At 45.5% G+C, this 23,393-nt stretch overlaps 1 protein-coding gene across 4 annotated transcripts; it reads left to right on the forward strand.

Annotated features, from left to right (window-relative positions):
- The first annotated feature begins 8,567 nt into the window (after window positions 1–8,567).
- LOC128694095 (carbohydrate sulfotransferase 11-like) lies at window positions 8,568–18,821 on the forward strand. 4 transcript variants are annotated; one of them, XM_070093771.1, is made up of 7 exons: window positions 8,568–9,029; window positions 9,066–9,208; window positions 11,792–11,971; window positions 12,136–12,329; window positions 12,806–13,018; window positions 13,421–13,603; window positions 18,642–18,821. In XM_070093771.1, exons 1-7 carry the CDS (start codon window positions 8,648–8,650, stop codon window positions 18,796–18,798), a joined length of 1,452 nt encoding a protein of 483 aa, XP_069949872.1. In that variant the 5' UTR covers window positions 8,568–8,647; the 3' UTR covers window positions 18,799–18,821. The 4 variants fall into 4 exon arrangements, with proteins under 4 accessions (XP_069949872.1, XP_069949873.1, XP_069949874.1 ...); XM_070093772.1 differs by having other exon boundaries at window positions 8,568–8,990; XM_070093773.1 differs by having other exon boundaries at window positions 8,568–8,930.
- The last annotated feature ends 4,572 nt before the right edge of the window (window positions 18,822–23,393 follow it).

Genomic DNA, 23,393 nt, shown 5'->3' on the forward strand with positions numbered 1-23,393 from the left:
GGAATAATCTGGTAAGTGATGCAGTGGAAGCAGGAACTATACATAGTTTTAAGACGAGGTATGATGATAATAATAATAATAATAATTTTTATTTGAACATGATACATAGTACATAGTACATAGTACATGGTACATGGTACATAGAGCAAGGACCCAGTAGCCGTCAGTGAAGAGGCGGGGCCAGGAGCTGAGTCTCGACCCCTGTAACCATAATTAGGTGAATACACACACACACACACACACACATACACACACACACACAACACACACACACACACACACACTGGGGCCAGGAGCTAGGACTCGACCCGTGCAACCACAAATAGGTGAGTACACACACACACACACACACACACACACACACACACACAACACACACACAACACACACACACACACACACACACACACACACACACACACACTGTAACTAACTGTAAGTAAGTGCCGGTAAGTCCCAGGAGGTTGGGGGTCAGGTCACAAGAAGGTGTGGGCAGCCAAGGATCACTGAGACTTACCTTAAACGCACAAGCCACCTACCTTTCAGTTTACCTGGAGTTTACCTGGAGAGAGTTCCGGGGGTCAACGCCCCCGCGGCCCGGTCTGAGACCAGGCCTCCTGGTGGATCAGAGCCTGATCAACCAGGCTGTTGCTGCTGGCTGCACGCAAACCAACATACGAGCCACAGCCCGGCTGATCCGGAACTGACTTTAGGTGCTTGTCCAGTGCCAGCTTGAAGACTGCCAGGGGTCTGTTGGTAATCCCCCTTATGTGTGCTGGGAGGCAGTTGAACAGTCTCGGGCCCCTGACACTTACTGTATGGTCTCTTAACGTGCTAGTGACACCCCTGCTTTTCATTGGGGGGATGGTGCATCGTCTGCCAAGTCTTTTGCTTTCGTAATGAGTGATTTTCGTGTGCAAGTTCGGTACTAGTCCCTCTAGGATTTTCCAGGTGTATATAATCATGTATCTCTCCCTCCTGCGTTCCAGGGAATACAGGTTTAGGAACCTCAAGCGCTCCCAATAATTGAGGTGTTTTATCTCCGTTATGCGCGCCGTGAAAGTTCTCTGTACATTTTCTAGGTCGGCAATTTCACCTGCCTTGAAAGGTGCTGTTAATGTGCAGCAATATTCCAGCCTAGATAGAACAAGTGACCTGAAGAGTGTCATCATGGGCTTGGCCTCCCTAGTTTTGAAGGTTCTCATTATCCATCCTGTCATTTTTCTAGCAGATGCGATTGATACAATGTTATGGTCCTTGAAGGTGAGATCCTCCGACATGATCACTCCCAGGTCTTTGACGTTGGTGTTTCGCTCTATTTTGTGGCCAGAATTTGTTTTGTACTCTGATGAAGATTTAATTTCCTCATGTTTACCATATCTGAGTAATTGAAATTTCTCATCGTTGAACTTCATATTGTTTTCTGCAGCCCACTGAAAGATTTGGTTGATGTCTGCCTGGAGCTTTGCAGTGTCTGCAATGGAAGACACTGTCATGCAGATTCGGGTGTCATCTGCAAAGGAAGACACGGTGCTGTGGCTGACATCCTTGTCTATGTCGGATATAAGGATGAGGAACAAGATGGGAGCGAGTACTGTGCCTTGTGGAACAGAGCTTTTCACCGTAGCTGCCTCGGACTTTACACATAATTCCACACACAATTACACACAAAATTACACACACACACACACACACACACACACACACACACACACACACACACACACACACACACACACACATATCCAGACACACATACACTCCCCCCTCACCACTGACATCTTACTACTTCCCCTGATCCCTCCCCTCCCTCGATCACCCTCCCCTCCCCCATTCACCCTAAACCCTCCCCACCCCTCCCCACTCAGCTCCCACATAGCCACAGTTCCTCCACTACTTCCCCCCATACTCTGACATACACACTACTAACCTAACATACAGAACTACATAGGTTTCCCACTCTGAGGCAATCAGGATAAAACAAAAATGGATGGATTGCCAGAGAGCAACAAGAAAAACCAAGGGACAGGAGGAGGAAACTACAAAGGAAGATTGGGCAACAGAGCTCATAAAAAGGATCATGAATGGGAAAAGAAACTAGAAGAACTTAGCATGAGAATGGAAGAGAGGATATATATGGAAAGCAGGAAGTGGGAGGTGCATGTCAAAGCAGCAGAAGCTAGGATACAGAGTTTAGAAGAGGAATTGAAAAATCTGAAACAGCCTAAAGAACTAAAGAACATTTTGGGATTGACAACAGAGACTGCTACCTCAGCCACAAATAAGGGGACTGTAGGGAAAGAAGGGGCACAACTGCATGGAGATGCTCTATCAGAGGAGACTGTAGCAAATGAAAGAGCTAAGCTTTATGTGGAGGCCCTAACAGACAACAACAGAGCCCAAGGAAAGCCGAGAAGGGAAAATGACAGGCCACTGAGCCCAAGTACATTAGCCAGTGAAACTGATGAAAGGAAAGCTGCAGTGGAGGAAACCAAATTAAATGAGGGGATACACAGGGATATGCAGTGGGAGAATGAAAGGGTGAGATCAGTCTTTGTGTATGGGCTCCAGGAAGTCGAAGGGGAAATATATGAAGCAAGAAAACAAGGGGAAAAAAAAGCAATTGAAAGCATCATGAAAGCAATAGGAGAAGACGATATGACCCAGCTGGAAAATTTTCGGAGAATAGGGGGGTTTGTAAAAAAAAGAACCCGGCCAGTGAGAGTGACCTTCAAGGCAGAAGCGACTCGGACCAGGATCCTGCAGGAGAAAGCATGATTAAGGGACATGACGACATACAGGAAGGTGTATCTCGACCACGACAGAACACAAGAAGAAAGGCAGAAACTGAGAGAGATGATACAAAGGCGAAAGGAGGAAAGAGAGGGGATGGAGAAGACAGACAGGAGATCCCAGACCCAGGAAGAAGATCAAATACAGCCTCCCTCACAACTTCCTATAGAAGCCTCCCAACCAGGTCAACCCCAGTGCAACCAAACACTCTAAATCAAAACACCCATGCCACATCCAATGCCCCCACCCACTACATTACAAACTCCACCCCCACAGCAACAACCCATAGTTCCTTACCAGGTCTCCCACTTCCCCAACCCCAATATACCTCCCAGACCACAGTCTTAGAAAAGAAGTTGAAGGTGTGGTATACAAATGCAGATGGAATAACAAACAAGTATGAGGAGTGGCATGAAAGAATCAAAGAGACATCCCCAGACATAATAGCACTCACAGAAACAAAACTCACCAGAATAATAACAGATTCAATCTTTCCATCCGGATATCAAATCCTCAGGAAAGACAGAGGGAGGAGAGGGGGAGGAGGAGTTGCACTGCTCATTAAAAACCAGTGGGGTTTTGAGAAAATGGAAGGAATGGATGGCACAGGCGAAAGGGACTACTTAGTTGGAACAATCCAGTCTGAGGGACATAAGGTGATAATTGCAGTAATGTACAACCCACCACAGAACTGCAGGAGGCCAAGAGAAGAATACGATGAGAGCAACAGAGCAATGATCGACACACTAGCCGAGGTGGCCAGGAGAGCACACATGGGGGGAGCAAAGTTACTAGTTATGGGTGATTTCAATCACAAGGAGATTGACTGGGAAAACCTGGAGCCCCATGGGGGTCCCGAAACATGGAGAGCCAAGATGATGGATGTGGTACTGGAAAACCTCATGCACCAACATGTTAGAGACACTACCAGAGAGAGAGGAAAGGATGAACCAGCAAGGTTGGACCTTGTATTCACCATGAGTAGTTCGGACATCGAGGGTATCATGTATGAAAGGCCCCTGGGAGCTAGTGATCATGTGGTTCTGTGCTTCGACTACATAGTTGAGCTCCAAGTGGAGAGAGTAGCAGGAATAGGCTGGGAAAAACCAAACTACAAAAGGGGGAACTACTCAGGCATGAGGAACTTCCTTCAAGACATTCAGTGGGAGAGGGAACTGACAGGAAAACCAGTACAAGAAATGATGGACTATGTAGCAACAATATGCAAGGAGGCAGAGGAGAGGTTTGTTCCCAAGGGAAACAGAAACAATGGGAAGAACAGAACGAGCCCTTGGTTCACCCAAAGGTGTAGGGAGGCAAAAACTAGGTGTACTAGAGAATGGAAAAGGTACAGAAGACAGAGGACTCAGGAAAATAAAGAAATCAGCCGAAGAGCCAGAAACAAATATGCACAGATAAGAAGGGAGGCTCAGAGACAATATGAAAATGACATAGCATCAAAAGTAAAGACTGACCCGAAGCTGTTGTACAGCCACATCAGGAGGAAAACAACAGTCAAGGACCAGGTAATCAGACTGAGGAAGGGTGATGGGGAATTCACAAGAAACGACCGAGAGGTTTGTCAGGAGCTCAACACAAGATTTAAAGAGGTATTTACAGTGGAAACCAGTAGGACTCCAAGAAATCAGAACAGGGGGGCACACCAGCAAGTGCTGGATGAGGTACATATAACCAAGGAGGAGGTGAAGAAGTTGCTATGCGAACTTGACACCTCAAAGGCGGTGGGACCAGACAACATCTCTCCATGGGTCCTTAAAGAGGGAGCAGAAATATTGTGTGAGCCATTAACAAAGATCTTCAACACATCATTTGAAACTGGGCAACTCCCTGAGGTATGGAAAATGGCAAATGTAGTCCCAATTTTTAAATAGGGAGACAGACATGAGGCACTAAACTACAGACCTGTATCACTAACGTGTGTAGTATGCAAGGTCATGGAGAAGATCATCAGGAGGAGAGGGGTGGGGCACCTGGAAAGAAACAAGTGTATAATTGACAACCAGCACAGTTTCAGGGAAGGAAAATCCTGTGTCACAAACGTACTAGAGTTTTATGACAAGGTGTTATCCTGATGTTATCCTGACGCCAAATGACTTCGAACAGGCGATAAATGACATGCCCATGCACTCTGCCCCAGGGCCAGACTCATGGAACTCTGTGTTCATCAAGAACTGCAAGAAGCCCCTATCACGAGCCTTTTCCATCCTATGGAGAGGGAGCATGGACACGGGGGTCGTCCCACAGTTACTAAAAACAACAGACATAGCCCCACTCCACAAAGGGGGCAGTAAAGCAACAGCAAAGAACTACAGACCAATAGCACTAACATCCCATATCATAAAAATCTTTGAAAGGGTCCTAAGAAGCAAGATCACCACCCATCTAGAAACCCATCAGTTACACAACCCAGGGCAACATGGGTTTAGAACAGGTCGCTCCTGTCTGTCTCAACCATTGGATCACTACGACAAGGTCCTAAATGCACTAGAAGACAAAAAGAATGCAGATGTAATATATACAGACTTTGCAAAAGCCTTCGACAAGTGTGACCATGGCGTAATAGTGCACAAAATGCGTGCTAAAGGAATAACAGGAAAAGTCGGTCGATGGATCTATAATTTCCTCACTAACAGAACACAGAGAGTAGTCGTCAACAGAGTAAAGTCCGAGGCAGCTACGGTGAAAAGCTCTGTTCCACAAGGCACAGTACTCGCTCCCATCTTGTTCCTCATCCTCATATCCGACATAGACAAGGATGTCAGCCACAGCACCGTGTCTTCCTTTGCAGATGACACCCGAATCTGCATGACAGTGTCTTCCATTGCAGACACTGCAAGGCTCCAGGCGGACATCAACCAAATCTTTCAGTGGGCTGCAGAAAACAATATGAAGTTCAACGATGAGAAATTTCAATTACTCAGATATGGTAAACATGAGGAAATTAAATCTTCATCAGAGTACAAAACAAATTCTGGCCACAAAATAGAGCGAAACACCAACGTCAAAGACCTGGGAGTGATCATGTCGGAGGATCTCACCTTCAAGGACCATAACATTGTATCAATCGCATCTGCTAGAAAAATGACAGGATGGATAATGAGAACCTTCAAAACTAGGGAGGCCAAGCCCATGATGACACTCTTTAGGTCACTTGTTCTATCTAGGCTGGAATATTGCTGCACACTAACAGCACCTTTCAAGGCAGGTGAAATTGCCGACCTAGAAAATGTACAGAGAACTTTCACGGCGCGCATAACGGAGATAAAACACCTCAATTACTGGGAGCGCTTGAGGTTCCTGAACCTGTATTCCCTGGAACACAGGCGGGAGAGATGCATGATTATATACACCTGGAAAATCCTAGAGGGACTAGTACCGAACTTGCACACGAAAATCACTCACTACGAAAGCAAAAGACTTGGCAGACGATGCACCATCCCCCCAATGAAAAGCAGGGGTGTCACTAGCACGTTAAGAGACCATACAATAAGTGTCAGGGGCCCGAGACTGTTCAACTGCCTCCCAGCACACATAAGGGGGATTACCAACAGACCCCTGGCAGTCTTCAAGCTGGCACTGGACAAGCACCTAAAGTCAGTTCCTGATCAGCCGGGCTGTGGCTCGTACGTTGGTTTGCGTGCAGCCAGCAGCAACAGCCTGGTTGATCAGGCTCTGATCCTCCAGGAGGCCTGGTCACAGACCGGGCCGCGGGGGCGTTGACCCCCGGAACTCTCTCCAGGTAAACTCCAGGTAAACAGAAGTAAGACAAGAGAGAGAGGGGTGGATCGACTGCATATTTTTGGACTGCAAGAAGGCCTTCGACACAGTTCCTCACAAGAGGTTACTGCAAAAGCTAGAGGATCAGGCACACATAACAGGAAAGGCACTGCAATGGATCAGAGAATATCTGACAGGGAGGCAACAACGAGTCATGGTACGCGACGAGGTGTCAGAGTGGGCGCCTGTGACAAGCGGGGTTCCACAGGGGTCAGTCCTAGGACCTGTGCTGTTCTTGGTATATGTGAACGACATAACGGAAGGGATAGACTCAGAAGTGTCCTTGTTTGCAGATGATGTGAAGTTAATGAGAAGAATCAAATCGGACGAGGATCAGGCAGGACTACAAAGAGGCCTGGACAGGCTACAAGCCTGGTCCAGCAACTGGCTCCTTGAATTTAACCCTGCCAAATGCAAAGTCATAAAGATTGGGGAAGGGCAAAGAAGAATGCAGACACAATATAGTTTAGATGGCCAAAGATTGCAAACCTCACTCAAGGAAAAAGATCTGGGGGTGAGTATAACACCGAGCATATCTCCTGAGGCGCACATCAATCAGATAACTGCTGCAGCATACGGGCGCCTGGCAAACCTACGGATAGCGTTCCGATACCTCAGTAAGGATTCATTTAAGACTCTGTATACCATCTACGTCAGGCCCATACTGGAGTATGCAGCACCAGTTTGGAATCCACACCTAGTCAAGCACGTCAAGAAATTAGAGAAAGTGCAAAGGTTTGCAACAAGACTAGTCCCAGAGCTACGGGGATTGTCCTATGAAGAAAGGTTGAGGGAAATCGGCTTGACGACACTGGAGGACAGGAGGGTCAGGGGAGACATGATAACGACATATAAAATACTGCGCGGAATAGATGTGGTGGACAAAGACGGGATGTTCCAGAGATGGGACACAGACACAAGAGGTCACAATTGGAAGTTGAAGACTCAGATGAATCAAAGGGATGTTAGGAAGTATTTCTTCAGTCATAGAGTAGTCAGGCCATGGAATAACCTAGAAAGTGATGTAGTGGAGGCAGGAACCATACATAGTTTTAAGGCGAGGTACGATAGAGCTCATGGGGCAGGGAGAGAGAGGACCTAGTAGCAATCAGCGAAGAGGCGGGGCCAGGAGCTGTGACTCGACCCCTGCAACCACAAATAGGTGAGTACAAATAGGTGAGTACACACACACACTCATACTCACACACACACACACACACACACACACACACACACACACACACACACATACACACACACACACACACACACACACACACACACACACAGATCTTGGGGTGAGTATAACATCGAGCATGTCTCCGGAAGCACACATCAATCAGATAACTGCTGCAGCATATGGGCGCCTGGCAAACCTGTGAACAGCATTCCGATACCTTAATAAGGAATCATTCAAGACACTGTACACCGTGTATGTCAGGCCCATACTGGAGTATGCAGCACCTGTTTGGAACCCGCACTTGATAAAGCACGTCAAGAAACTAGAGAAAGTACAAAGGTTTGCGACAAGGTTAGTTCCAGAGCTAAGGGGAATGTCCTATGAAGAAAGATTAAGGGAAATCGGCCTGACGACACTGGAGGACAGGAGGGTCAGGGGAGACATGATAACGACATATAAAATACTGCGTGGAATAGACAAGGTGAACAAAGACAGGATGTTCCAGGGAGGGGACACAGAAACAAGAGGCCACAATTGGAAGTTGAAGACACAAATGAGTCAGAGAGATAGTAGGAAGTATTTCTTCAGTCATATAGTTGTAAGGCAGTGGAATAGCCTAGAAAATGACGTAGTGGAGGCAGGAACCATACACAGTTTTAAGACGAGGTTTGATAAAGCTCATGGAGCGGGGAGAGAGAGGGCCCAGTAGCAACCGGTGAAGAGGCGGGGGCCAGGAGCTAAGACTCGACCCCTGCAACCACAAATAGGTGAGTACAAATAGGTGAGTACACACACACACACACACACACACAGTCTACCAGCCACCACCACCAGCACAGTGCACAACCTCACACGCTCTACAAACATCCACTAGTCATGCCTCTCCAAAGGTGCCCACAAGTGCACAAAGGTGCAAAAAAGTGTATATTAGTGTGCTTGCTCATGTGCACACTCACGCTGGTGCACATAGCTGTCTTACACACAAGAAATTACGCTGAAACAAATGAACAAGACCAGAAGATAGTGATAGATGGTGGTAGTAGTGGTGGTGGTGTTACAGGTGGTGCTGGTGGAGTTACAGGTGGTGGTGGTGATGTTATAGGTGGTGGTGGTGCTGCAGGTGGCGGTGGTACTACAGGTGGTTCTGGTGGTGCTACAGGTGATGGCGGTGCTACAGGTGGAGCCGTTGGTGCTACAGGTGGTTCTGGTGGTGCTACAAGTGATGGCGGTGCTACAGGTGGAGCCGTTGGTGCTACAGGTGGAGCCGTTGGTGCTACAGGTGGTGGTGCTACAGGTGGTGGTGCTACAGGTGGTGGTGCTACAGGTGGTGGTGGTGGTACAAACACCACCAAACACACACAACTACCCAGAAAGAAACACGTTAAACACCCAGGACAGTACCAGGAAGATCGACTCTTCAATACTAACATCAACTGGGTTTGTATGGTGTCATGTTCTGGTTTGATCCGAGGATTGTGAAACTTATGAGTGTGTGATTCAAGTCCGGGTGACTCAGGATGCTTGGAACAAAAGCCGGAGGTACGGGAAGAGAGAGCAGACTGGTTAGTGGGTCAACCTAACGGTGTTTGGTGTGTGTGTGTGTGTGTGTGTGTGTGTGTGTGTGTGTGTGTGTGTGTGTGTGTGTGTGTGTGTGTGTGTGTGTGTGTACTCACCTAGTTGTACTCACCTAGTTGAGGTTGCGGGGGTCGAGTCCGAGCTCCTGGCCCCGCCTCTTCACTGGTCACTACTAGGTCACTCTCCCTGAGCCGTGAGCTTTATCATACCTCTGCTTAAAGCTATGTATGGATCCTGCCTCCACTACATCGCTTCCCAAACTATTCCACTTACTGACTACTCTGTGGTTGAAGAAATACTTCCTAACATCCCTGTGATTCATCTGTGTCTTCAGCTTCCAACTGTGTCCCCTTGTTACTGTGTCCAATCTCTGGAACATCCTGTCTTTGTCCACCTTGTCAATTCCTCTCAGTATTTTGTATGTCGTTATCATGTCCCCCCTATCTCTCCTGTCCTCCAGTGTCGTCAGGTTGATTTCCCTTAACCTCTCCTCGTAGGACATACCTCTTAGCTCTGGGACTAGTCTTGTTGCAAACCTTTGCACTTTCTCTAGTTTCTTTACGTGTTTGGCTAGGTGTGGGTTCCAAACTGGTGCCGCATACTCCAATATGGGCCTAACGTACACGGTGTACAGGGTCCTGAACGATTCCTTATTAAGATGTCGGAATGCTGTTCTGAGGTTTGCTAGGCGCCCATATGCTGCAGCAGTTATTTGTAGATGAATGGTTCAGAGAACCGACATGTTGATAAATTAGACACATGTGCAACTCTTGGGTATCTTTATTGAGGAAACGTTTCGCCACACAGTGGCTTCATCAGTCCATACAAAGGAGAATCTTGAAGAACAGGAGGAGAATGAGGTAATCAGTCCCTCAACCTTGAGTCGATGTGTTCAGTCCATCAATCTTGAATAGAATACGGCATACGTGCTGAGAAGGAGCTTATAAACCGTATGGCAGGAGAGGTGCAGCAGTCATAGGTCGTGTAACATTTGTTCAATGTCGAAGTAGGTCGTGCCCAAGAATTAGGCAAGCGAAGAATTCCCAAGTATTAAGATCCCAAGAAGTTGCAGTGTCTGACAGGTTTGTAGATGAATGGTTCAGAGAACCGACATGTTGATAAATTAGACACATGTGCAACTCTTGGGTATCTTTATTGAGGAAACGTTTCGCCACACAGTGGCTTCATCAGTGCTTTGTATGGACTGATGAAGCCACTGTGTGGCGAAACGTTTCCTCAATAAAGATACCCTAGAGTTGCACATGTGTCTAATTTATCAGCAGTTATTTGGTTGATGTGCGCTTCAGGAGATGTGCTCGGTGTTATACTCACCCCAAGATCCTTTTCCTTGAGTGAGGTTTGCAGTCTTTGGCTTCCTAGCCTATACTCCGTCTGCGGTCTTCTTTGCCCTTTCCCGATCTTCATGACTTTGCATTTGGCGGTGTTAAATTCGAGAAGCCAGTTGCTGGACCAGGTGTCCAGCCTGTCCAGGTCTCTTTGAAGTCCTGGCTGATCCTCATCTGCTTTAATTCTCCTCATTAACTTCACATCATCTGCGAACAAGGACACGTCTGAGTCTATCCCTTCCATCATGTCATTCACATATACCAAAAATAGCACTGGTCCCAGGACTGACCCCTGTGGTACCCCGCTCGTCACAGGTGCCCACTGTGATACCTCATCACGTACCATGACTTGTTGTTGCCTCCCTGTCAGGTATTCCCTGATCCACTGCAGTGCCCTCCCTGTCATACGTGCTTGATCCTCCAGCTTCTGTACTAACAGTTATACATTTATATTCCAACATTATTGGTACTCCATCCTTAGCTGTAACTCTCTCAGATACTCCTGATTTAATCCCATTTATTTCTCCCCACAGAAATTCAACTTTGTTCCACTTACAGCTATGACATCCAACTTCTTTTCATTCCTAACACTGTCAGTCATCTCTCATCTCAAGGACCAGAACGGAAATAAATCACTTAAAGATAAGATAAGATAAGATTTCGTTGGGATTTTTAACCCCGGAGGGTTAGCCACCCAGGATAACCCAAGAAAGTCAGTGCGTCAAGATAAGATAAGATAAAATTTCGTTCGGATTTTTAACCCCGGAGGGTTAGCCACCCAGGATAACCCAAGAAAGTCAGTGCGTCATCGAGGACTGTCTAACTTATTTCCATTGTGGTCCTTAATCTTGTCCCCCCAGGATGCGACCCACACCAGTCGACTAACACCCAGGTACCTATTTGCTGCTAGGTGAACAGGACAACAGGTGTAAGGAAACACCCGTCGGGTGACCTACACACAACTGCTGTCATATGTATACCTAGAGAAGATTTCGGGGGTCAACGCCCCCGCGGTCCGGTCTGTGACCAGGCCGCTGTATTTAAGTGTACCTGCGCAATTTATTGCTTTTAACCTAAAGCAATCCTATTTTCTCAACAGACTCAGGAGCAGAAGAAGAAAGTAGGTGCTGTGCTAGGTAATAGGAGTGAGCAGGTGCTCCTTAGGTGCTCCGAACTGGAAGGCACATACGGACGTCCTCTGGAACCTAACCTGGCACCTGTCTATTATAATCTACTGTGGGTACCTAAGTACAACCTGCTGTGGTGTCCTATCTTCAAGGTGAGTAATTAGGTGCTGCTGGGTGTCTGTCTTGGGAAATGGGTAACGTATAGGTGACCGTGAACACCTAAGTAGTGTAACAGGTTACGCTCAGTACCTAAGTAGTGTATTAGGTGACGCTCAGCACTCACTGCACCTAGCCATCACCTAATTTCTGGTTTCAGGCGGCGTCTACCAGCTGGGTGAAGAACCTACTTCTGCTAGGTGGTCAGCAGGTGGTGGAGGGGAGTCTACACGCCCAGGCCAGGAACCTATTTCACCTATCTACTTCACCTAAGTTCAGGCAAGACGTCTTGAAAACATCCAAGAAGATGTTAATAGTCAGACACCCGCTGGAGAGACTACTGTCAGCTTATAGGTGAGTAGGTGACAGCTTCTAGGTGACTGTCATATTCTAGGTTACTATCTGACAGCTTCTAGGTGACTGTCAGCTTCTAGGTTACTATCTGACAGCTTCTAGGTGACTGTCAGCTTCTAGGATACTATCTGACAGCTTTTAGGTGACTGTCAGCTTCTAGGTTACTATCTGACAGCTTCTAGGTGACTGTCAGCTTCTAGGATACTATCTGACAGCTTTTAGGTGACTGTCAGCTTCTAGGTTACTATCTGACAGCTTTTAGGTGACTGTCAGCTTCTAGGTTACTATCTGACAGCTTCTAGGTGACTGTCAGCTTCTAGGTTACTATATGACAGCTTCTAGGTTACTATCTGACAGCTTCTAAGTTACTATCTGACAGCTTCTAGGTGACTGTCAGCTTCTAGGTTACTATCTGACAGCTTCTAGGTGACTGTCAGCTTATGGCTATCTCTAACACCACTGTCTCTCACTGTCAGAGACAAGATGCTGCGCTACAGGTCCTACAACGGTCCTTACGAGAGACTACAACGAGAGATAGTGGAGACATACCCAGATGCTGCTGTCTCTAAGGGAGATATCTCCCGGAGGAATCTCTCTGGAGAAGACAAGACTCGAGTCCCGGAGGGCCACGTCTTCCCTACGTTCACACAGTTCCTCAGGAAGGTCAAGGATGACCTTACTGCCGCCTGGTGAGTTGATCTGCTACGCTGCTTCAAGAATAGGCATGACACAGGCCTACAGGTGCCACCACACAGGCCTATAGGCACAGTGTCAATAATTATAAGGTTGTCATACCTTACCTGACCTTTATGTAAGAGTGTTACCTGTTTTATACGTGAGTAACAGGACTGTTACCCGCATTATAGGTGTGTAACAGGACTGTGACCTGTTTTATACTTGTCTAACAGTTTTAAACATGTGTAACAGTACCATAACCTGTTTTAAACAGGTCAAACAAGGTAAAACATGCTTCTAACATGTTTTAAACAGGTTGAACAAGGGTAAACATGCTTGTACCAGTACTGTAACACGTTTAAAACAAGTCAAAGGTTAAACCAGAATATAACAGGAGGGGAACGTGTCTTAAACAGGTCTAGCAATGGCAAACCCCCGGTGAACATGCACTGGAGGCCGTACTGGCAAGGTTGTGCACCGTGCACACTCCACTACCACATGATAGCTCAGGTGGAGACCCTAGACCAAGACCTAACCTACATCATACAAGACCTGGGACTACAAGACCAACTCTTCTATGTTCACTCCCATGCCTCCAAGTGAGTTACAGTGAGGGGTAGTTATGTGGTAGTTACAGTGAGGGTAGTTATGTGGTAGTTACAGTGAGGGTAGTTATGTGGTAGTTACAGTGAGGGTAGTTATGTGGTAGTTACAGTGAGGGTAGTTATGTGGTAGTTACAGTGAGGGTAGTTATGTGGTAGTTACAGTGAGGGTAGTTATGTGGTAGTTACAGTGAGGGTAGTTATGTGGTAGTTACAGTGAGGGTAGTTACGTGGTAGTTACAGTGAGGGTAGTTATGTGGTAGTAACAGTGAGGGTAGTTATGTGGTAGTTACAGTGAGGGTAGTTATGTGGTAGTTACAGTGAGGGTAGTTATGTGGTAGTTACAGTGAGGGTAGTTATGTGGTAGTTACAGTGAGGGTAGTTATGTGGTAGTTACAGTGAGGGTAGTTATGTGGTAGTAACAGTGAGGGTAGTTATGTGGTAGTTACAGTGAGGGTAGTTATGTGGTAGTTACAGTGAGGGTAGTTATGTGATAGTTACAGTGAGGGTAGTTATGTGGTAGTTACAGTGAGGGTAGTTATGTGGTAGTTACAGTGAGGGTAGTTATGTGGTAGTTATGTGGTAGTTACAGTGAGGGTAGTTATGTGGTAGTTACAGTGAGGGTAGTTATGTGGTAGTTACAGTGAGGGTAGTTATGTGGTAGTTACAGTGAGGGTAGTTATGTGGTAGTTACAGTGAGGGTAGTTATGTGGTAGTTACAGTGAGGGTAGTTATGTGGTAGTTACAGTGAGGGTAGTTATGTGGTAGTTACAGTGAGGGTAGTTATGTGGTAGTTACAGTGAGGGTAGTTATGTGGTAGTTACAGTGAAGGTAGTTATGTGGTAGTTACAGTGAGGGTAGTTATGTGGTAGTTATGTGGTAGTTACAGTGAGGGTAGTTATGTGGTAGTTACAGTGAGGGTAGTTATGTGGTAGTTACAGTGAGGGTAGTTATGTGGTAGTTACAGTGAGGGTAGTTATGTGGTAGTTACAGTGAGGGTAGTTATGTGGTAGTTACAGTGAGGGTAGTTATGTGGTAGTTACAGTGAGGGTAGTTATGTGGTAGTTACAGTGAGGGTAGTTATGTGGTAGTTACAGTGAGGGTAGTTATGTGGTAGTTACAGTGAGGGTAGTTATGTGGAAGTTACAGTGAGGGTAGTTATGTGGCAGTTACAGTGAGGGTAGTTATGTGGTAGTTACAGTGAGGGTAGTTATGTGGTAGTTACAGTGAGGGTAGTTATGTGGTAGTTACAGTGAGGGTAGTTATGTGGTAGTTACAGTGAGGGTAGTTATGTGGTAGTTACAGTGAGGGTAGTTATGTGGTAGTTACAGTGAGGGTAGTTATGTGGTAGTTACAGTGAGGGTAGTTGTGTGGTAGTTACAGTGAGGGTAGGTATGTAGTGGTTACAGTGAGGGTAGTTATGTGGTAGTTACAGTGAGGGTAGTTATGTGGTAGTTAGTGAGGGTAGTTATGTGGTAGTTACAGTGAGGGTAGTTATGTGGTAGTTACAGTGAGGGTAGTTATGTGGTGGTTACAGTGAGGGTAGTTATGTGATAGTTACAGTGAGGGTAGTTATGTGGTAGTTACAGTGAGGGTAGTTATGTGGTAGTTACAGTGAGGGTAGTTATGTGGTAGTTACAGTGAGGGTATTTATGTGGTAATTACAGTGAGGGTAGTTATGTGGTAGTTACAGTGAGGGTAGTTATGTGGTAGTTACAGTGAGGGTAGTTATGTGGTGGTTACAGTGAGGGTAGTTATGTGGTAGTTACAGTGAGGGTAGTTATGTGGTAGTTACAGTGAGGGTAGTTATGTGGTAGTTACAGTGAGGGTAGTTATTTGGTAGTTACAGTGAGGGTAGTTATGTGGTAGTTACAGTGAGGGTAGTTATGTGGTAGTTACAGTGAAGGTAGTTATGTGGTAGTTACAGTGAGGGTAGTTATGTGGTAGTTACAGTGAAGGTAGTTATGTGGTAGTTACAGTGAAGGAAGTTATGTGGTAGTTACAGTGAGGGTAGTTATGTGGTAGTTACAGTGAGGGTAGTTATGTGGTAGTTACAGTGAGGGTAGTTATGTGGTAGTTACAGAGAGGGTAGTTATGTGGTAGTTACAGTGAGGGTAGTTATGTGGTAGTTACAGTGAAGGAAGTTATGTGGTAGTTACAGTGAGGGTAGTTATGTGGTAGTTACAGTGAGGGTAGTTATGTGGTAGTTACAGTGAAGGAAGTTATGTGGTAGTTACAGTGAGGGTAGTTATGTGGTAGTTACAGTGAGGGTAGTTATGTGGTAGTTACAGTGAGGGTAGTTATGTGGTAGTTACAGAGAGGGTAGTTATGTGGTAGTTACAGTGAGGGTAGTTATGTGGTAGTTACAGTGAAGGTAGTTATGTGGTAGTTATAGTGAGGGTAATTATGTGGTAGTTACAGTGAAGGTAGTTATGTGGTGGTTACAGTGAGGGTAGTTATGTGGTGGTTACAGTGAGGGTAGTTATGTGGTAGTTACAGTGAAGGTAGTTATGTGGTAGTTACAGTGAGGGTAATTATGTGGTAGTTACAGTGAAGGTAGTTATGTGGTAGTTACAGTGAGGGTAGTTATGTGGTGGTTACAGTGAGGGTAGTTATGTGGTAGTTACAGTGAGGGTAATTATGTGGTAGTTACAGTGAGGGTAATTATGTGGTAGTTACAGTGATGGTACAGTATTTATGTAGTAGTTACTGTGATGGTACAGTAGTTATGTAGTAGTTACAGTGATGGTACAGTAGTTATGTGGCAGTTACAGTGATGGTACAGTAGTTATGTGACAGTTACAGTAATGGTACAGTAGTTATGTGATAGTTACAGTAATGGTACAGTAGTTATGTGATAATTACAGTGATGATACAGTAGTTATGTGATAGTTACATTGATGGTACAGTAGTTATGTGATAGTTACAGTGATGGTACAGTAGTTATGTGATAGTTACAGTGATGGTACAGTAGTTATGTGATAGTTACAGTGATGGTACAGTAGTTATGTGATAGTTACAGGGATGGTACAGTAGTTATGTGATAATTACAGTGATGATACAGTAGTTATGTGATAGTTACAGTAATGGTACAGTAGTTATGTGATAGTTACAGTGATGGTACAGTAGTTATGTGATAGTTACAGTGATGGTACAGTAGTTATGTGATAGTTACAGTAATGGTACAGTAGTTATGTGATAATTACAGTGATGATACAGTAGTTATGTGATAGTTACATTGATGGTACAGTAGTTATGTGATAGTTACAGGGATGGTACAGTAGTTATGTGATAGTTACAGTGATGGTACATTAATTATGTGATAATTACAGTGATGATACAGTAGTTATGCGATAGTTACAGTGATGGTACAGTAGTTATGTGATAGTTACAGTGATAGTACAGTAGTTATGTGATAGTTACAGTGATGGTACAGTAGTTATGTGATAATTACAGTGATGATACTGTAGTTATGTGATAGTTACAGTGATGGTACAGTAGTTATGTAGTAGTTACAGTGATGGTACAGTAGTTATGTGATAGTTACAGTGATGATGCAGTAGTTATGTGATAGTTACAGTGATGGTACAGTAGTTATGTGATAGTTACAGTGATGGTACAGTAGTTATGTGATAATTACAGTGATGATACAGTAGTTATGTGATAGTTACAGTGATGGTACAGTAGTTATGTGATAGTTACAGTGATGGTACAGTAGTTATGTGGCAGTTACAGTGATGATACAGTAATGTGATAATTACAGTGATGGTACAGTAGTTATGTGATAGTTACAGTGATGGTACAGTAGTTATGTGATAGTTACAGTGATGGTACAGTAGTTATGTGGCAGTTACAGTGATGATACAGTAGTTATGTGATAGTTACAGTGATGGTACAGTAGTTATGTGATAGTTACAGTGATGGTACAGTAGTTATGTGATAGTTACAGTGATGGTACAGTAGTTATGTGATAGTTACAGTAATGGTACAGTAGTTATGTGGCAGTTACAGTGATGATACAGTAGTTATGTGATAATTACAGTGATGGTACAGTAGTTATGTGATAGTTACAGTGATGGTACAGTAGTTATGTGATAGTTACAGTGATGGTACAGTAGTTATGTGATAGTTACAGTGATGGTACAGTAGTTATGTGATAGTTACAGTGATGGTACAGTAGTTATGTGATAGTTACAGTAATGGTACAGTAGTTATGTGGCAGTTACAGTGATGGTACAGTTGTTATGTGATAGTTACAGTGATGGTACAGTAGTTATGTGATAGTTACAGTAATGGTACAGTAGTTATGTGATAATTATAGTGATGGTACAGTAGTTATGTGATAGTTACAGTGATGGTACAGTAGTTATGTGATAGTTACAGTGATGGTACAGTAGTTATGTGATAGTTACAGTGATGGTACAGTAGTTATGTGATAGTTACAGTGATGGTACAGTAGTTATGTGATAGTTACAGTGATGGTACAGTAGTTATGTGATAGTTACAGTGATGGTACAGTTGTTATGTGATAGTTACAGTGATGGTACCGTAGTTATGTGATAGTTACAGTGATGGTACAGTAGTTATGTGGCAGTTACAGTGATGATACAGTAGTTATGTGATAATTACAGTGATGGTACAGTAGTTATGTGATAGTTACAGTAATGGTACAGTAGTTATGTTGCAGTTACAGTGATGGTACAGTAGTTATGTTGCAGTTACAGTGATGGTACAGTAGTTATGTTGCAGTTACAGTGATGGTACAGTAGTTATGTGGCAGTTACAGTGATGATACAGTAGTTATATGATAGTTACAGTGATGGTACAGTAGTTATGTGATAGTTACAGTGATGGTACAGTAGTTATGTGGCAGTTACAGTGATGGTACAGTAGTTATGTGGCAGTTACAGTGATGGTACAGCAGTTACAGTGATGGTACAGCAGTTACAGTCTACTAACACATTACAGTAGTTCTGTAATATCTGTTTACATGTCAAAGGTAATAAAGCTAATATTTACGGTTGTCTACCAACAGCTTCGATGTTTACAACGGTACAAGGGAAGCTACCGTACATTACTACGGTACAGTACCATCGTTACTCTTACAACAGTTGGTACAACTCTACCGACCTGACTTTGAACTCTTTGGCTACTCTCCACAACCTTATATTGACTTGGCAAAGTCAAAGTAACTTTACTGACTAACTAAACACTACCTAACTTTAAGTTAATAAATATTTTTATTGATAAAGACTTGTTTTTTTGATGACCTTAAAGTTGCCATCACTACCACCAGCAGTTATAACTTGTGACTCATGGATAAACATCCACAACATCACTACAATGTTGATCATTATAATATCTGCGTTGCTCAACACCTGTGACAGTAGTAGTATATACAACACCTGCGTGAGAACAAAACTTAACACATAATAATAACATGATAATTGTTATAACACCTGTGCCGGTGACATCTGGCAACACTTCCACCATAATACCTGCCATTAACACAACAAGAACTTAGTGTTGGAGAACCTGGTGTTGGAGAACCTGGTGTTGGAGAACCTGGTGTTGGAGAACCTGGTGTTGGAGAACCTGGTGCTGGAGAACCTGGTGTTGGAGAATCTGGTGTTGGAGAACCTGGTGTTGAAGAACAAGAACCTGGTGTTGGAGAACAAGAACCTGGTGTTGGAGAACAAGAACCTGGTGTTGGAAAACAAGAACCTGGTGTTGGAGAACAAGAACCCGGTGTTGAAGAACAAGAACCTGGTGTGGTGTTGGAGAACAAGAACCTCGTGTTGAAGAACAAGAACCTGGTGTTGGAGAACAAGAATCTGGTGTTGAAGAACAAGAACCTGGTGTTGGAGAACAAGAACCTGGTGTTGGAGAACAAGAACCTGGTGTTGAAGAACAAGAACCTGGTGTTGGAGAACAAGAACCTGGTGTTGGAAAACAAGAACCTGGTGTTGAACAAGAACCTGGTGTTGAAGAACAAGAACCTGGTGTTGGAGAACAAGAACCTGGTGTTGAAGAACAAGAACCTGGTGTTGGAGAACAAGAACCTGGTGTTGAAGAACAAGAGCCTGGTGTTGAAGAACTTGGTGTTGAAGAACCTGGTGTTGAAGAACAAGAACCTGGTGTTGAAGAACAAGAACCTGGTGTTGAAGAACAAGAATCTGGTGTTGAAGAACAACCTGGTGTTGAAGAACTTGGTGTTGGAGAACCTGGTGTTGGAGAACAAGAACCTGGTGTTGAAGAACAAGAACCAGATGTTGAAGAACAAGAACCTGGTGTTGAAGAACAAAAACCTGGTGTTGAAGAACAAGAACCTGGTGTTGAAGAACAACCTGGTGTTGAAGAACTTGGTGTTTGAGAACCTGGTGTTGAAGAACAAGAACCTGGTGTTGAAGAACAAGAACCTGGTGTTGAAGAACTTGGTGTTGGAGAGCCTGGTGTTGAAGAACAAGAACCTGGTGTTGAAGAACAAGAACCTGGTGTTGAAGAACTTGGTGTTGGAGAACCTGGTGTTGGAGAACAAGAACCTGGTGTTGAAGAACAAGAACTTGGTGTTGAAGAACTTGGTGTTGAAGAACCTGATGGTGAAGAACAAGAACCTGGTGTTGGAGAACAAGAACCTGGTGTTGGAGAACAAGAACCTGGTGTTGGAGAACAAGAACTTTTTGTTTGAGAACAAGAACCTGGTGTTGTAAAACAAGAACCTGGTGTTGGAGAACAAGAACCTGGTGTTGGAGAACAAGAACCTTTTGTTTGAGAACAAGAACCTGGTGTTGAACAAGAACCTGGTGTTGGAGAACAAGAACCTGGTGTTGGAGAACAAGAACCTGGTGTTGAAGAACAAGAACCTGGTGTTGAAGACCAAGAACCTGGTGTTGAAGAACAAGAAACTGGTGTTGGAGAACAAGAACCTGGTGTTGGAGAACAAGAACCTGTTGTTGAAGAACAAGAACCTGGTGTTGGAGAACAAGAACCTGGTGTTGGAGAACAAGAACCTGGTGTTGAAGAACAAGAACCTGGTGATGAAGAACCTGGTGTTGAAGAAAAAGAACCTGGTGTGGAAGAACCTGGTGTTGAAGAACAAGAACCTGGTGTTGAAGAACAAGAACCTGGTGTTGAAGAACCTGGTGTTGAAGAACAAGAACCTGGTGTTGAAGAACCTGGTGTTGAAGAACAAGAACCTGGTGTTGAACAAGAACCTGGTGTTGGAGAACAAGAACCTGGTGTTGAAGAACAAGAACCTGGTGTTGAAGAACAAGAACCTGGTGTTGAAGAACAAGAACCTGGTGTTGGAGAACAAGAACCTGGTGTTGAAGAACAAGAACCTGGTGTTGAAGAACCTGGTGTTGAAGAACAAGAACCTGGTGTTTGAGAACAAGAACCTGGTGTTGAAGAACAAGAACCTGGTGTTGAAGAACCTGGTGTTGAAGAACCAGAACCTGGTGTTAAAGAACAAGAACCTGGTGTTGAAGAACAAGAACCTGGTGTTGAAGAACAAGAACCTGGTGTTGAAGAACAAGAACCTGGTGTTTGAGAACAAGAACCTGGTGTTGAAGAACAAGAACCTGGTGTTGAAGAACAAGAACCTGGTGTTTGAGAACAAGAACCTGGTGTTGAAGAACAAGAACCTGGTGTTGAAGAACCTGGTGTTGAAGAACAAGAACCTGGTGTTTGAGAAGAAGAACCTGGTGTTGGAGAACAAGAACCTGGTGTTTGAGAACAAGAACCTGGTGTTGAAGAACAAGAACCTGGTGTTGAAGAACAAGAACCTGGTGTTGGAGAACAAGAACCTGGTGTTGAAGAACAAGAACCTGGTGTTGGAGAACAAGAACCTGGTGTTGGAGAACAAGAACCTGATGTTGGAGAACAAGAACCAGGATGCCACCCACACCAGTCCACTAACACCCAGGATGCCACCCACACCAGCCCACTAACACCCAGGATGTGACCCACACCAGTCCACTAACACCCATGATGTGACCCACATCAGTCCACTAACACCCAGGATGTGACCCACACCAGTCCATTAACACCCAGGATGTGACCCACACCAGTCCACTAACACTCAGGATGTGACCCACACCAGTCCACTAACACCCAGGATGTGACCCACACCAGTCCACTAACACCCAGGATGTGACCCACACCAGTCCACTAACACCCAGGATGTGACCCACACCAGTCCACTAACAACCAGGATGTGACCCACACCAGTCTACTAACACCCAGGATGCAACCCACACCAGTCCACCAACACCCAGGATGTGACCCACTCCAATCCTCTAACACCCAGGATGTGACCCACACCAATCCACTAACACCCAGGATGTGACCCACACCAGTCCACTAACACCCAGGATGCGACCCACACCAGTCCACTAACACCCAGGATGTGACCCACACCAGTCCACTAACACCCAGGATGTGACCCACACCAATCCACTAACACCCATGATGTGACCCACACCAGTCCACTAACACCCAGGATGTGACCCACACCAATCCACTAACATCCCGTATGTGACCCACACCAGTCCACTAACACCCAGGATGTGACCCACACCAATCCACTAACACCCAGGATGTGACCCACACCAGTCCACTAACACCCAGGATGTGACCCACACCAATCCACTAACACCCAGGATGTGGCCCACACCAGTCCACTAACACCCAGGATGTGACCCACACCAGTCCACGAACACCCAGGATGCGACCCACACCAGTCCACTAACACCCAGAATGTGACCCACACCAGTCCACTAACACCCAGGATGTGACCCACACCAGTCCACTAACACCCAGGATGTGACCCACACCAGTCCACTAACACCCAGGATGTGACCCACACCAATCCACTAACACCCAGGATGTGACCCACACCAGTCCACTAACACCCAGGATGTGACCCACACCAGTCCACTAACACCCAGGATGTGACCCACACCAGTCCACTAACACCCAGGATGTGACCCACACCAGTCCACTAACACCCAGGATGTGACCCACACCAGTCCACTAACACCCAGGATGCCACCCACACCAGTCCACTAACACCCAGGATGTGACCCACACCAGTCCACGAACACCCAGGATGCGACCCACACCAGTCCACTAACACCCAGAATGTGACCCACACCAGTCCACTAACACCCAGGATGTGACCCACACCAGTCCACTAACACCCAGGATGTGACCCACACCAGTCCACTAACACCCAATATGTGACCCACACCAATTCACTAACACCCTGGGTGCCACCCACACCAGTCCACTGACACCCAGTATGTAACCCACACCAGTCCACTAACACCCAGGATGTGACCCACACCAATCCACTAACACCCAGGATGCCACCCACACCAGTCCACTAACACCCAGGATGCCACCCACACCAGTCCACTAACACCCAGGATGTGACCCACACCAGTCCACTAACACCCAGGATGTGACCCACACCAGTCCACTAACACCCAGGATGTGACCCACACCAATCCACTAACACCCAGGATGCCACCCACACCAGTCCACTAACACCCAGGATGCCACCCACACCAGTCCACTAACACCCAGGATGTGACTCACACCAGTCCACTAACACCCAGGATGCCACCCACACCAGTCCACTAACACCCGGGATGTGACCCACACCAGTCCACTAACACCAAGGATGTGACCCACACCAATCCACTAACACCCAGGATGCCACCCACACCAGTCCACTAACACCCAGGATGCCACCCACACCAGTCCACTAACACCCAGGATGTGA

The sequence above is a fragment of the Cherax quadricarinatus genome, chromosome 43 (assembly GCF_038502225.1).
Source record: "Cherax quadricarinatus isolate ZL_2023a chromosome 43, ASM3850222v1, whole genome shotgun sequence".
NCBI lineage: Eukaryota > Metazoa > Arthropoda > Malacostraca > Decapoda > Parastacidae > Cherax > Cherax quadricarinatus.